Raw genomic sequence first — 16,367 nt, 5'->3', positions numbered from 1 at the left:
CCCTTGCAAAGTTAATAGCCTATTTTCTTTTGCAAATCAACCCCTTGGTGTCTAGTGCTAAACTTTGCACTACTGCTTTGGGAAAATCTTAGTGGTATCTCAATAGTTCACTTGCCATAGGAAAACCTCAGTACAAAGGACTGGTTGTTTTATTCACTGGAGACATGTTAGTACAATTTGTTTAGTGAAAACCCTGGCAGGTGGTTGTAGGGGGGTGCGGAATCTGGAAACCCTCTTTAACAAGATTCTGGCCCCTCATGTCAATGAGTAGTACCCCTACTTATTCACCAAAAAGTGTAAAAAGTAAAAAGCACAGCCAAATCTTTAAAAAAATTAAATAAATACATGTCCCCCAAAGTAGATCCAACATCAGTCACGATGCCCGCCACTATTACCGCTGACTGGAAGAAAAAAACAAACAAAAAAAAACTATGCATCCAACAAAGGCTTGTCTGACAGTTCTTAAAGAACTAAGGGGCCTCCTTGTGACGTCATCAACCCAGCATTCCCCAGTTCTTATTTAAGAATTGTAAGACGGCGGGAGACTTTGTCTGTTTGTTTTTTTTGGTGGTAGCGGCGGACATTATGATTGCCGTTGGATCTACTTCGGGGGACATTTATTTTATTATTTTTTTGCTTCATTTAATAAAGGGCTTGTCAAAAACTGTTTTTATTTACCTTTTACACTTTTGTGCAAAATGGGATACTATGTATTCCGTACTCATTCTCATGGGGGCTGGGATCTGGGGGCCTCCAGATTTTGATAAGTCATCCCCCACACACCCAGAACCACCTGGAAAATGTTTTGGGGAAGGGGGGCTGGGATCTGGGGGCCTCCAGATTCCCATAAGTCACCCCCCGCACCCCCACAACCACCTGACCAATGTTGATGACAACCCTAAGATTTTTAATTCTCCATTAATTTCAGTTCCATTGTCGATGTTTACCAGGTCAATCAGAGATGACGACTCTCCTCAAGTAGCCACTTCAGCTACAGGATATTTACCCCCCTTCATAACCAGGCCATTTTTTGCGATGCAGCACTGCATTAATTTGCCTGACAATTGTGCGGTCATGCGATGCTGTACCCAAATAAAATGTATGCCCTTTCTTTTTCCGACAAATGGAGCTTTCTTTTGGTGGTATTTGGTTTTTCTTTTTCTTTTTTTGCGCCATAAACAAAAGAAGACTGACAATTTTGAAAAAAACTATATTTTTTACTTTCTGCGATAAAATATATCCAATAAAAAAATGTAAAAAATAGAATTTTTGGTAAAAAAAATCCCAATAAACGAATATTGATTGGTTTGCGCAACAGTTATAGCGTTTACAAACTATGGGATATATATATATATTTTAACAATTTTTTTACTAGTAATGACAGCAATCAGCGACTTATAACGGGACTACGATATTTCAGCTACAGACGGACACTAACTGACACTTTTTGCAGACCAGTGATACTAATACAGTGATCAGTGCTAAAAATATGCACTGTCACTATACTAATGACATTGGCTGGAAAGGGGTTAAACATCGGGGGCGATCAAAGGGTTAACTGTGTGCCTAACTAGTGTTTTTGTGTACTATGGGAGGTTCTTTTACTAGGGGGAGACATGGATCCTTGTCCCTGCTTTACAGGAACACAGGATCTATGCCTTCCCTACTGACAGTACATACAGTCCTTTGTTTACAGTACATAGCCTCTGTGCTGAATGATCAGCGGGTGTTGGCGGACATCAAGACCGCAGTACCCGCAGATCAGCTCCCGCTGTGTATATTCAGAGCTGGAGCGGGTTGCCGGCACCGCGCATGTGAGCCCCAGACCACCTTGCCGTCATATAAATACGTTATACGGGCGGCAAGTGGTTAAGACACCGACAGCAATTAAAAACCTAATAAAAAATGTAACCCTTCCAAAAAAATAAAGTTTTTGGCTATGGATACGCATTGAACCTGAATGTTCACAGGATAACTGGTACATCGAAAAACAGCATCTTTTCTACTTTGCATATGAATTAGTTCAATAAAGCTCTCATACAAAGTACAGGCTGTGTACGATATCCTACAACATGCCATTAAATAAAAAGACAGTCAACTTACAGAGACATTGAGGCCAATCCTGACGTAGGGAACACTTAACGGAACCTCCCACGCACACGCAGATGTTACATGTGTCTTTCTTCCATGTCTCGTTGTCCTGATACTCTTTCCCTTCCCATAAACATGAAGGTCGGCGACATTCGCAGCTCTCCAAAGTTTTCACTCTGGCCTGTAGGTCGACGTTCTGTAGAGATCAGTTTATGTTAGGTTTGTATTCTCAGGCCACATCATGTGACAATATACTGTAAAATGCCTGCTGATGCAGAAACAATTGGACCAGCAGAATTTTGACAAATTTTACAGTTACAGATACAGTTCCAATGTAAATCAGAAATTCTGTTGCACGCTGTTAGTTTACTTTGCTTGTTTACAAGCCAGACTTAACATTTTAAAGATCCTACAGAACATCCATATTAAAGTTTATCTAAAATATTTAACATGTTACAATTTACCAGTCGCAATGGATATATTGTTTATCTTTTTTTTTTTTTTTTTAGCAATGAAAAAAGTTGGGGATATTCATAGGTACTCCAGAGAATTAAGATATACTTTTTTATTTGTTTGCTTGGCCTTATAAACATGTGCTGACACACTCCATTCATAAAAACTCTCCTAGGTCCCGTAAAATATAGATATGCTATAACTGTCAATTATAGGCGTGCTCACAGGGTGCGCCAGGTGTGCCTGGGCACAATCTAATCACCCCAGTGTGGTTCATATACCCCACTGTTTAGACCCTTGATATTTCACCAAAAGCCCCCCAATGGGGTTGCTAAAAAAATTGCTAAAATATAATAAAAATGTTGAAAATAAAAAATAAAATAATACAAATAAAAACTACTGACGTTTCGTCCACTGTCCTACTGACATCGTCCACTGTCCTACTGACACCAATCTTGCCCTACTGACCTACCTGGTTTTGACAGGTACCCGCTCCCACTTCTGGCTGACTTTGTTGTGGCAAATGCATCAGGAAGTTTGGCCCCCTCCTCCTTCCCCTGCCACCAGGCCATTCACAAAGCGCAGCAACTTTGCGCGTGGCAGTAGGGAACTGGTTGTAAAGCCACAAGGCTTCACTGCCGGTTTCCCTTAGCCATGATGGCGGCGGCAGCGGTGGCGGTGGCGGCGGCGAAAAATCAGATCATAGCCTACTTCCAAACGAACGACACACCTGGGAGTGATCCGGGAATGGTGTGGGAGGCGCACAAGACAGTGATCAGGGGTGTCCTGATTAAAGGGTCACTAAATGAAAAAAAATTTTTTGCTGAAATGACTGTTTACAGGGTATAGAGACATAAAAGTTAACTGATTCCTTTTAAAAATGATTAAAAATGTAATTTAATCTATCATATAATGTGCCTCTAGTTTCACGTTCGGTTTTAAAGGTACATACATGAAGTTCCGGGTGAGAGGTGAGTCGGGAAGACTCACAGAACAAAAACAACAAATCCAGGGCAGTGTTTTGTTTTTAAAATGAATCTGGTTCTGAGGAGTTTTAGACACACAGTAATGACAGCTTAGACCACCGTGAAAATCTCCCAGTACGATGGTTATAAGGAAACAGGCAACCAGGAAGTGTGGAGATCACAGCAGAATTACAGCTACTTCAAAGCAAAAACGAACAATGAGGACATGAAACCAGTACTGCAGTAAGGTAAAGGAAGCTATTTAGCTAAAAAAAAAAATTCCTTTAGTGACCCTTTAAGCATGGATCGAACTTGAAAAAGAGACGAGAACGACAGGTTAAAAAATTACTAGAGGAAATTCAGGTATTGGAACAACATAAAACTACACCAGATCCCCATATAGGAAGAGAGTTAGGTCAGCTGAGAAGGCAAATTACAGAGATTTTACCTTACAAGGCCAAGGCAACAATACAAAGGGGAAGAAAAATAAATTATGAACTTGGAGACAAATGTAGCAAATTGCTGGCCGGGAAATTGTAGGAAAAAAATATTTCAACGTACATCCTGCAAATTAAGGGGAAGGAGGGACAACTAAAGCGAAAGCCAAAAGATATAGCAGAAGAGTTTGGTAGATATTACTCTACTTTGTATAATTTGGTACAAAGACCGGTTGCCCAGTCGAAAATGGAAGAATATCTCTCCTCAGTAGACTTATCGAGGCTTTCATCACCTGCCCGAGCCAGTCTAGAAACCCCCATCTCGATAGAGGAATTAAATGCGACATTAAAAACCGTGAAGGCGGGGAAAGCCTTCACGGCTATACACTATACACTATACACGGACGGCTATACAATAAGATATTAAAAAAGAATTTGTTAGATTATTAGGCAACCAGATAATAAAGGTTTTAAATGCAATGGGCCAAACTGCTGCATTTCCGCCGGACGCGTTGTTAACACACATCACGGTCATCTCCAAAGAAGGGAAGGATCCGGCGGAGTGCAGTAGTTATAGGCCGATTTCATTATTAAACACTGACCTAAAACTTTTCACGAAAATATTGGCAACGCGGCTTCAGTCATGGCTACCTGAGCTGGTAGATATGGACCAGGTGGGATTTGTCCCTACACGGGAGGCAAGGGATAACACAATAAAGGTCCTTAACCTGGTCCATTATGCTAGTGAAGTAGATATCCCTTGCGTGTTTCTAAACACCGATGCCGAGAAGGCATTCGACAGAGTAAGTTGGTGTTTTCTAATCTCGGTGTTGCGTCATGTGGGATTGGGGGAGTGTATGATTAGGTGGATCGGGAGTGTCTATACAGCCCCATATGCTGCAGTAAGAGTTAATGGAATATTTTCGAAATCTTTCAAAATTACAAACGGTACACGACAGGGATGCCCTCTTTCACCTTTATTATTTGCATTATCCTTGGAGCCTTTATTAAATAGAGTACGTCAAAACCCGGACATACAGGGAATACAGATAGGAGAGAAAGAGCATAAAGAATCAGCTTATGCGGATGATCTGTTATTCTCTATATCCAACCCACACGTCTCACTTCCCAATCTTGTGAAAGAGATCGTAAGATATGGTGAGCTGTCAAACCTAAAAATAAATCAGGCCAAATCTGAAGCGATGAGCGTGGCAATGTCACCTCAGAAGTGCAAGATCATACAACAACATTTTGGGTTTAAGTGGAAGAAGGCGCTAAAGTACTTGGGTATCCTGATCCAGCAAATATAAAGGAAACTTTTAAAACAAATTTCCCCCCACTCTTTAATTCTGTAAGAACGCTGCTTGAGAAATGGCAATATGGACTATACTCATGGTTCGGTCGAAACAACATAGTTAAGATGAGTATTTTGCCAAAAATGATGTATCTGTTTCAGACCCTGCCGATAACTATCTCCGACAAATGAGCTCCCTTCTGATGAAATTTATATGGGCAGGGAAGCGACCAAGGATAAAAAAAGAGGTGATGAGGATACCCAAGTGCTTTGGGGGGATGGCAGTCCCAGATATTGCCAAGTACTATCAAGCGGCCCATCTGACAAGATTGGTAGACTGGTGTAGGCACGGGTATTACAAACGCTGGGTTGATATAGAGCAACAGATTAGTCCAATACCACTACGCAGAGCCCCTTGGTGTTACAATGTATTACCAAGTAAGTTGAAGAAACACCCGATAATCGGTCCAACGCTGTTAATTGCAGCTAAGGTCTTTCGAAATCCAAAGTTTTCAATGAGGCAATCCCCCCTGTTTCCTATAATGGGGAACCCAGGCTTTATACCAGGGACAGAAGGAGGAGTATTCAATAAACTAAAAGAAAAGGGTACGGTGCAGGTCTCACATTTCTTACTAACAGAAACCTGGCCATCTATTGATGTCTTAATGAAAGTAGGGGGAATCTTTGAATTAAGTTTTTGGCAAGCGTTGCAAGTAAATCACTTTCTGAGATCTCTGGGACAGTCAACTAATTTTCAACGACAATTAACAAAATTTGAGGCCTATTGCGATGATGAGGAACCAATACTACGAGTGGTTTCTAAGATGTATAGATTGCTGAATTCCCCTCAGGGGGATTTTGTGATGCCGGGAATTAGTAAGTGGGAGAGAGATCTGGGGAGAAATTTTTCACCAACTCAGCGTAAAAATATCATCCACTTGGCTTTGAATTCCTCAGTATGTACGCGAACACAGGAAGCCAATTACAAACTTCTAACCCAATGGTACTACACGCCAGTAAAGATGCATACATTTTCTACAGAAAATTCAGAGTGCTGTTGGAGATGTGGACTGGAGCAAGGAACTTTGCTACATATATTCTGGTCTTGTGTAAAAGTAAGACAATACTGGCTGGAAGTCCAGAGAATATCTCAAAAGTTTACAGAGTTCCAGGTACCAGATGACCCGGCCTTGTTCTTGCTCCATAGTTCACAGATTCCAGTGAAATAACTTTACAGTGGAGAGACACTAGAACACCCTCCATCACGAGATGGCTCAATAGAGTTCGAGAGATAGGAGCCTTAGAAGATCTGGTTCTTTCAGCCCGAAATAAAAGAGAACAGTATGTTGAAACATGGACAGGATGGAATCTATTCATGTCTTCGGAAGAGGGGAAGAGAATGTTGGTCGAGGAGAATACGGAGTGAGGAGGACTACCTGGGGGGAGTGTGTATAGGAGTGTGATCAATAGAAATAAGGAAAGAGTACCACCATCTCTTGAGTAAAGGATTAGTGGGGGGGAGACGGTAGAAGGGGTGGGTTGGGGTTTCCTTTTTTTTTTTTCTTTGTTTGGGGTAGGGGAGGGGAAGGTAGGGTATATAAGGACAAGGGAACAGAGAGGTTTTAGGTGTATGAGAACAACACATTTAATTTAGAGTCTCGGATGAGAATGTTTAAGAAGTTATGTTCACTAGGATAATATTATGGGAAAGGAGAGATATGGACATTCCTTTCTTGGTTGCTTTTTGTTTTTCGCTGTTTGGAGCGATAATATGTATATGACTATGTACTTCTCTCTTTTCTGTTATGATAATACCTCTTTGTGGTCTTAGATAAAAAAGAAAAATAAATGATATGAAAAAAAAAAGAAAAATCAGCTCGGATGAAGACACTGCTGGATTCGTGGACAGGTAAGTGTCCTAATATTAAAAGTCAGCAGCTACATTATTTGTCTGAAGGAGCCTGGAGCTCCGCTTTAAGAGTGTCTGGTGGAAGCTAGGAACTGATCAGTTGTCCTGAGACAGAGATGTCTAAAGGAACCTGGGGGAGTTCAGCTGTCCTGGTGAGACATAATGAGAATAGACCTGAACTCAAGATCCAAGTGACGGTGTGCAACTTTTAGGGATAAATGTCAGCACCACAGGGTCTCTGTTCTGGCCATTCCTAATAACCCATGGCGGAAAGACTGTTCAGAGAAGCATAGCCTAGTTAACAGTGTCCTCCTGTTACTACTAGACATGTGCATTCGTTTTCGTCCGAATGCATTTTCATCCGAATTTCAGGTATTTTCGTTGTAATTTTGACAAACGAAAACGAACGCACAGAATACGAAAACCGAAAGATCCGACATAAACAAATGCTTTATTTTCGTTTTACGTACCTTGTAATCCATTATTTCAATCTACTTCTCCCCGTGGGAGTAGGCGTTTCTATGCCTAGGGGGATTGTCATCTGGGAGGTCGCCCAGATGATTGACGTCTGTTCGCCCTGGCAGATAAGGCCCTGCCCCCCGTATTGCGTAGGCGCGCACGAGTTACGGGGCTTCCGAAAAAAACCGAACATGCGGAGACGTGAGTCAGCTCTATACGGTGCCTGCGCCCTGCTTTTTCGGCTTTTTTCAGAAGCCCCGTAACTCGTGCACGCCTCCGCAATACGGGGGGCGGGGCTTTATCCCCCGGGGCGAACAGACGTCAATCATCTGGGCGACCTCCCAGATGACAATCCCCCTAGGCATAGAAACGCCTACTCCCGCGGGGAGAAGTAGATTGAAATAATGGATTACAAGGTACGTAAAGCATAAAAAAAAAACTAATTGCGGACTGTACTTGTTACGATTATAAGGGAGTTGGTCAGAAATACATGCTATTAGGGTGAACCTCTGCTTTAAGTATAGCAGTTAATACAGCGTTTGGTATTACTCTGTAATTAAAGAAACAGTAGAAGTAGAACAATAAGGCTGATAATAATTACATTTTTTTTTATATTTGTACTTTATCAGGATTAATCTGCTATGATCTTTTATGGTACATATACTAAAACATTGTCGTGCCACAAAGTTAAAATATTTTAATCCACTAAAATCATGGCTATATTTAACTAATGAGGCTAAAGTACCCACAGGGGCGTACTTACTTTTTAAGGTCATTAGTATCGCAGATAAATTAATTACCTGGATGTTAGGAACACTTGGCCTTTGAAGGATCATATCTTGTTTCTTTGAATTATTAGCTCTAATGTCTGGCACCAGGAATGTTAAGCTTGAGAGGGAACATTTATCTTAAACACTTAATCCAGTCTCTAGGGAACCCCCTATCAGTTTGGCCCTTTGGACACTCTGACCCAATGTAACTAAGTACAAAAACAAGTCTTTGTCTTGAGTTCAAAAAAAGATATCTGCAAATCCTTTTCCACTAATGATTCCCAAAAGACATCTTGTAAAACACATTTTATGAGTAAATATTTCAAACAATCCAAATGTATTTGGAATGCTTAGTCCTAAAACTACTCACATAGAAATTACTAGCAGACCCGTCACAAACCAGGGCAATTCAAAATGAAAATATGATGGAAATCATGCATAAGGAGAGGTTATGAGTAATGAGAGATGTATTGAGCCTGGCTATGCTAAGCATTCCTTCTGAAAATGTATGCTGTCTAACTGTCATGCTGATGCATTGGCTTTAAGATGCTGATTCAATTACCTTGGACAAGTATAGATGTAAGAAACTGACGCGTTTCATTTACAGTATGCATTTTTTTCGTCCTCTATACCAAATGTATTGATGTCAGACATACAGTAGCTAGGCAACAAACATTTTAGCAGGAAGTTAACAATGGTAGTCTTCATAATTTAGGTGAAAATGGCATGAAAAAGAGATCAATAGTTTCACAGATATAGGCCCAGATTCACAGAGAGCAAGGCGCACATTACGCCGCCGTAGAGCAAACACTATACGCTACGCCAACGCAGGGCAGAGAGGCAAGCATTGCATTCAGCAAGCCAGTGCTCCCAACGCTGCGCCAGCGTGGGTTTCGAAAGCGCACGTCGCCATAGGTGGAAGTAGGCGTGAACCCATGCAAATGAGGCGTGACCCCATGCAAATGATGGGCCGAGCGCCAGACAGGTACGTATTACGAACTGCGCATGCGCCGTGATGTGGACGCATACACAGCACCCCCCTGCGCCTGCTCACAACCACGCCGGCACAACTGCCTAAGCTACGTCGGATCAACACGTACGCCGTGAACATAACGTACGCCCAGCCAGACACACGTCCAAGCACTATACACCGGCTTGTGATCCCTGGTGCAGACCTGTGCATGTCTGTTGCCGGGTTGCACCTCATGTATGGGGAATAACTTTACGCCGGACGTACAACTTACGCGCATCTCGCGTACCATGCGTCAGGCACACGCACGTTCGTGAATCGGCGTATTTCCCTCATTTGCATGTTTGAATGGCTAATCAATGGCAGCGGCACCATGCGCCCAGCCCATATGTGCGCCCACCCTACGCCGGCGTGTGCAAGATACGCCGGCTGGGTGTAGCCTATTTTTAGGCGCATGTTGGTTCGTGGGTCTGCCGCACACATACGCCGGTGCATATTGGCACTTACGTTGGCGTAACGTGTTATACGTCGGCGTAAGTGCTTTGTGAATCTGGGCCATAGTCTGCTGGCAGAACGTATGGCAGATCTCTCCTTTTTTTTCCAAAGTCAACCTTTTGCTTGCCCTCTCCCACCACCTAAGCCCCACTATTGGTCTTTTCATGTGATTGGAGCCCTCATTAACCAATAGGGATGTTCAGGATGTTCAGGGCAAAGGGGTTATGTGGGTAGGCTAGACTTTCATAGAAAAAGTCAAGAATGTTATATAACTTCGGCTGCTTTAACCCCTTAGAGCCGGCACCGGCCTGCCCTTTAATGGGTTTAGAATGCCAGGAGGCGGGGCTTATGGTCATGTGACCGCCATGATTGACGAGCAGCGAAGGGGAGCTTTCCGTTAGCTACCGGTAACTGTGCTGGGAGTGCACAGGCCGTGCGCACCCGGCACAGCTCTGCTGCCGCTATATCACGCAAATATGCGACCGCTTGGCCTGCTCACCGAGAGGCCGCATATTTGCAAGAGGTTAATCTGTGGATCTACTGACTGGTCAATTTGATATGTCAGTTAAAGCGGAACTACAGTCATTGTTAGAAACAATAAAATAAGGCATCTATAAATACTGTAGCAGATGACTTTTAAAAAAACACTTACCAGCCCAGGAGTCCATTGGTGCCGTTACCTGGACTGGTATTTCACTGGTTTTCGATGTCATCTTGACTGTGGGAAGCCAACTATGACTTCCTGCTCTTTCACAGCCAGCTCCCAACTGCGCATTCACAAGAAGTGCTGCACTTTCAGACTCTCCCGCAGCCTCCTGGGACATGTAATGTGTCCCTGGAGGTTACAGGCAGGATGGGGGCCAAATTTCTGTTATGTATTACTCATTATGCCCTGTGAGTAGACACTGCTGTGTCACAGGATTCACTTGACCTGCCTCCTGAAATACAGAGGTGCTAACAGAGGGGAAGTTAGTACAGGAATCTGTGCTTGCAGGCAGCACAATACCATGGGGCATGTAGTCCTTAGAAATTTGAACATAAACAGCAGAGGAGAAAAGCATTCAGGGGATCCAGAGAGAGATGCTGCAGAAGGGTAAACCGCTTGATCAAGGTAGGACTCGGGTAAGCATACAGGTGGGTGAGGGTGGGCGATACAAATACTGGGACATTTTTTACCTTAATGCAGGGAATACATTTAGGTAAAAATGTTTAGCTACTACAATTACTTTATTGTATCTTTCAAATTCTTGCAAGCACACTGTACCCTTCTTGATCAACAACAGCTGAGATATTCCTCATGTTGTAAAGTGCTGCGCAAACTGTTGGCACTGTTTAAAGGGGCTGTAAAGGTAAAAATAAAAATCCCTAAATAGCTTCCTTTACCTTAGTGCAGTCCTCCTTCACTTACCTCATCCTTCGATTTTGCTTTTAAATGTCCGTATTTCTTCTGAGAAATCATCCATTCCTGTTGTTCTGTCTGTTACTCCACACAGTAATGCAAGGCTTTCTCCCTGGTGTGGAGAAAGCCTCTTGAGGGGGTAGGGGGCGTGCAGGAGCGTCAGGACGCCCACTAACACACCCAAACTGGCTGCATTTGAGGGGGAAAACTGGCTGTATTTGATGGGGAAACTGGCATCATTTGAGGGGGCAATTTGGCGGCATTTGAGGGGGCAAATTGGCTTATTTGAGGGGGTAAACTGGCATCATTTGAGGGGGCAAACTGGCTGTATTTGAGGGGGAAAACTGGATGTATTTGATGGGGAAACTGGCATCATTTGAGGGGGCAAACTGGCATCATTTGAGGGTGAAAATTGGCATCATTTGAGGGGGCAATTTGGCTGTATTTGAGGGGACAAAATGGCTGCATTTGATGGGGAAACTGGCTGTATTTGAGGGGGCAAACTGGCGGCATTTGATGGGCACAGTAGCTGCGTTTGATGGCACAGTGAGGCTGCAATTGATGTTTTTTCTTTTCAGTTTGTTTGCCCCCCCCAAACATTTTGAGCACCAGCCGCCACTGCCAAACATGCTTGCAAAGACTGGTCACTCTGATGTATTAGGGATTTAGAAAAAGTCTGAACAACAACCACGGGAATATAAATTGGATCTACAAAAAATTCCACTTGGTTTTCTCCTAATTTAAACAAACAGCGTTACACCTAATACGATATGTGAAATACTACTTTAATGACAAAGTAGTGACACATAATTTAACAATGTTATCTCTCACTGCCAATTAAATAAAAAATATCAGAACATTCCTCCAAACTTCCCTGGAATGTATCAATCACAGAAACGATTTGGCATCTGCGAGTTTGGAGATCAGATTTGTAATTAGTTCCAGTGGAGAACAAATTATAAACTCAAAAGGTTTTTGGTTCACTAAAATCTCAAACTCTCTTTTCGGTAAATAGGTAGGGAATACATTTTACGGTCTTTATGGTGCTATGATCAAGTAAAACAATAAGCGAGACGTAAAAAAAAAAAAAAACGACCACCGATTGAAGAAAAATGTAAACCCAAGATTTGGTATTCCTGATATGTGCCTGTTGTACCGTGTACTTGTATGAAAAAGTATCCTGTTCTCTTTGTATTGCTTCCCTTGTGTGAGATCCCTGGTGCTCCTACCATTTACTCTGCTTTCCTTTTAAAACCTGACCCACACTAGGCATGTGAGCACAGCTTGGTCAGTGCTGAGACCTCAGTCTGCTCTCCTCCAATCAGACTTGTCCTGAAACCCCCCTCCTCCCCCCCAACCCCCAAACAGTCATTCACTGGGAAGACCAGTGTACTGCTGTTTCTTCTCCCTTAGCTCCTATGCGATTGAGAATAAAGGGAATGTGATCACTTATGGAAAAAAAGGGTAAAAAAATGATTTATAATGTTTTTTTATATATACAGTATACACAAATGTTTTGCCTTTCATTTCTATTTTAAACTGAATTGGTTGTTTAACCACTTGCCGACCGCCGCATGTATATGTACGTCCACAGAATGGCACGTACAGGCAGATGGGCGTACATGTACGCCCCCGCCTTTCCGCGGGTCGCGGGTCCGATCGGGACCCCCCCGCTACATGCGGCGGTCGGATTCCCGCGGGGAGCAATCCGGGACGACGGCGTGGCTATTCGGTTATAGCCGCTCCGTCGCGATCGCTCCCCGGAGCTGAAGAATGTAAACACGGCTTCCCCGTGCTTCACTGTGGCGGCTGCATCGATCGAGTGATCCCTTTTATAGGGAGACTCGATCGATGACATCAGTCCTACAGCCACACCGCCCTACAGTTGTAAACACACACTAGGTGAACCCTAACTCCTACAGCGCCCCCTGTGGTTAACTCCCAAACTGCAACTGTCATTTTCACAATAAACAATGCAATTTAAATGCATTTTTTGCTGTGAAAATGACAATGGTCCCAAAAATGTGTCAAAATTGTCCAAAGTGTCCGCCATAATGTCGCAGTCACGAAAAAAAACGCTGATCGCCGCCATTAGTAGTAATAAAAAAATAATTAATAAAAATGCAATAAAACTATCCCCTATTTTGTAAACGCTATAAATTTTGCGAAAACCAATCGATAAACGCTTATTGTGATTTATTTTTACCAAAAATAGGTAGAAGAATACGTATCGGCCTAAACTGAGGAAAAAAAATGTATATATGTTTTTGGGGGATATTTATTATAGCAAAAAGTAAAAAATATTGCATTTTTTTCAAAATTGTCGCTCTATTTTTGTTTATAGCGCAAAAAATAAAAACCGCAGAGGTGATCAAATACCACCAAAATAAAGCTCTATTTGTGGGGAAAAAAGGACGCCAATTTTGTTTGGGAGCCACGTCGCACGACCGCGCAATTGTCTGTTAAAGCGACGCAGTGCCGAATCGCAAAACCTGGCCTGGGCATTTAGCAATAAAATGGTCCGGGGCTTAAGTGGTTAACAAGGTGAGGGTTTACATATACTTTACGTTTAGCAAAGTAACCGAGAATATGGACTTATTAAAAACACATTTGTTTTCCTTTAAATGTGGCTCTGCTGACCTGAACTTTTACCATATCCAACATGTTTGTCAGTCCCTGCACAATGTCCTCCAACCTCCGAATCCTTTCTTCCTGAGTGTGGGGAGGAGAAGGGGCTTCGCTCTGATGCTGCTGGTAGTTGCGAGTGTCAGAGAGATCTGGAGCTCTTGGCTGTCTCTGTATATCGTCATTCTCTATGTGTCGTTCTTCCGGCATGGAGAAAGGAAGAGGGAGAGAATCTGAGGGAACAGAAACACAAGACAAGTTATAAATGTGTAGAGTTCCCCCCAGAGGAGCCATTGAATTGCTTTGTGATTTCTCTGCACACCTAGAGATTGGGGGTTGCCACCTTTTCTTCAAATCAAATCCAAACACTTTAACGGCACACAGCAATTTTTAATAGTATAAACTAAACATACGCTATATTTTGGTAATAAAAAAAACATTTCTAATCTAATAACGTTAAGAACAAGAATCTCCCTTTACATCAGAGTCCACAGAGTTCCCCTTTTACATCAAAGTCCACAGAGTTCCACGTTTACATCAGAGTCCACAGAGTTCCCCTTTTACATCAGTGTCCACAGAGTTCCCCTTTTACATCTGAGTGCACAGAGTTCCACGTTAATATCAGAGTCCACAGAGTTCCCCTTTTACATCAGAGTCCACAGAGTTCCCCTTTTACATTAGAGTCCACAGAGTTCCCCTTTTACATCAGAGTCCACAGAGTTCCCCTTTTACATCTGAACTTGCAGAGTTCCCTTTCACCGTAAGGGGGGACTCTGCAGACTCTGATGTAAGGGAGAACTCTGGGGACTCTAAGGTATGCTCTGGGAACCCTGATTTAAGGGGGGAGGCACTGAGCACTCTGTACAGAGAGGGCTCTGCTGTAATGGGGAACACTGTGGCCTCTGGTGTAAAGGGAAACTCTGATGTAAGGGGTGCTCTGAGAACCCTGATTTACCTTAGTGTACTCACTCAGAGGCAGGAGAGAGAAGGGGGGTAGGGGGAGACTACAGTCACAGACAGGGGTAGATGGTGAGCTCACTCGCCCCTTGGCAGTCAGCACCTCTCATTCAGACACAGAGGGGTAGGGCCAGGAGAAAGAGGTGCAGATGAAGCCCTCTCTCTTCTCCCATCTGTGTTTTTTTTTGGGGGGGGGGGGTGATTGTTAGTGTTGGCTTTGGGGCAGTGTATAAAAGAGTATAGCAGACACTCTCAGCTTAGCCAACTGCAGCCAGCAAACCTGCTGGGAAGCCATAGTCCAGTCTGAATAATGTGTCTTGGTTTCAGGCAGTCTGAAACCTGGACGCATGGTTCCAAGCCCAAACTGTCCGGGTGAATCCCGGATAGGTAGAAGCTCTAAACCTCGCTCACCCAGCACTTACCAACACACCATGAGATATTTCAAATAATTTATTAGGCCAAGCATAGCCTTAAAGAAGAAAGGATTAATAAATCTACTTATACAATCAACAAGACAATAATGTTACTCTGAGAGATATGGTTAACCACTTGCCGACCGCACACAGTACCTTTACTGTGGGCAAAAAGCATGGGCAGGCTTGATCACATATCTGTACGCCATCCAGCCTGTTCCGATAGACACAGCGGATTGCGGATCCTGGTACCCGGCTGCTGTTGGCAGCTGGGAATCATGTGATCGCATAGCAATCACATGATCACAATGCCAACAAAGCTGTTACAAATGAATTTACCATGTACCATGAATTAAAGAGGAATTGCAGTCTGCTCACATAATTTGTAATAAAAACAAAAACACCATTCTGAAGCTTCCCTCCAACCACTTTACATAATATTTTATATATACTATGATTCTGTACATGCCAAATACGCTGTAGAAATCTCCCTCTACTGAGTCTGGCTGCATCCATTTTAACTGTGGGCAGCTGAAGCTGCTCCCTGTTCACTTTCTGGATTTACACAGACACACAGAGGCACACCTCCAGCTCTGCATCCCTGCAGCGCTCGGTGCCCCAGACGACGTCATTGTATGACGAAACGTACGTTGGGAAAGGAGACGTATTGACGTGTGGCGTTACAGTCCTGTGTGGACGGGCGATCGTGAGAGCCGGCCGGCTTTACCTTTTATCCCATGCTTTTGTGAAGAAACCATGTTGTAAGTGCAATTTTTCTATTAAATTTATGTTTATTTTACGGTACATCACTATTGTGAGCATTATTTCTTTCTGGGTTCATACTGCTACCCACGCATACCTGGAGGATCCCACATACCAGTGTTTGTTGCAGTTCCATCACAAGGCCCGGGCTGGGGTTTACAGCCGCAAGCTGGTTATGCTTGCCATCTGGTAAGCTTGCATCCCTTACGGTGATCTTTATTGGTGGTGGTTTATCAGCGTACGATTCACTTTGGAATTATTCATTGCACCCTTAATAGGACTTCCTTATCAATGAACATTTTTATTGTCTTCCATTTTTGATTCACTTCATTGGACTTTGTAATTTTTTCACATGTTATTTAATTTTT

At 43.1% G+C, this 16,367-nt stretch overlaps 1 protein-coding gene across 1 annotated transcript in view; it reads right to left on the bottom strand.

Moving 5' to 3' along the window:
- Window positions 1–16,367, bottom strand: part of LOC120931615 (kielin cysteine rich BMP regulator) — a 158,876-nt gene that overhangs the window by 100,563 nt on the left and 41,946 nt on the right. The window contains exons 4-5 of the mRNA XM_040343229.1: window positions 13,883–14,100; window positions 2,104–2,287 (exon numbers count right to left, since the gene is read on the bottom strand). Of these exons, the coding sequence (XP_040199163.1) occupies window positions 2,104–2,287; window positions 13,883–14,100 (402 nt within the window). The remainder of the gene's footprint in view (window positions 1–2,103; window positions 2,288–13,882; window positions 14,101–16,367) is intronic.

This window comes from Rana temporaria, chromosome 3, assembly GCF_905171775.1.
Source record: "Rana temporaria chromosome 3, aRanTem1.1, whole genome shotgun sequence".
NCBI lineage: Eukaryota > Metazoa > Chordata > Amphibia > Anura > Ranidae > Rana > Rana temporaria.
Note: the sequence above shows the minus strand (reverse complement) of the source record. Positions and strands in the feature narration are given on the sequence as shown.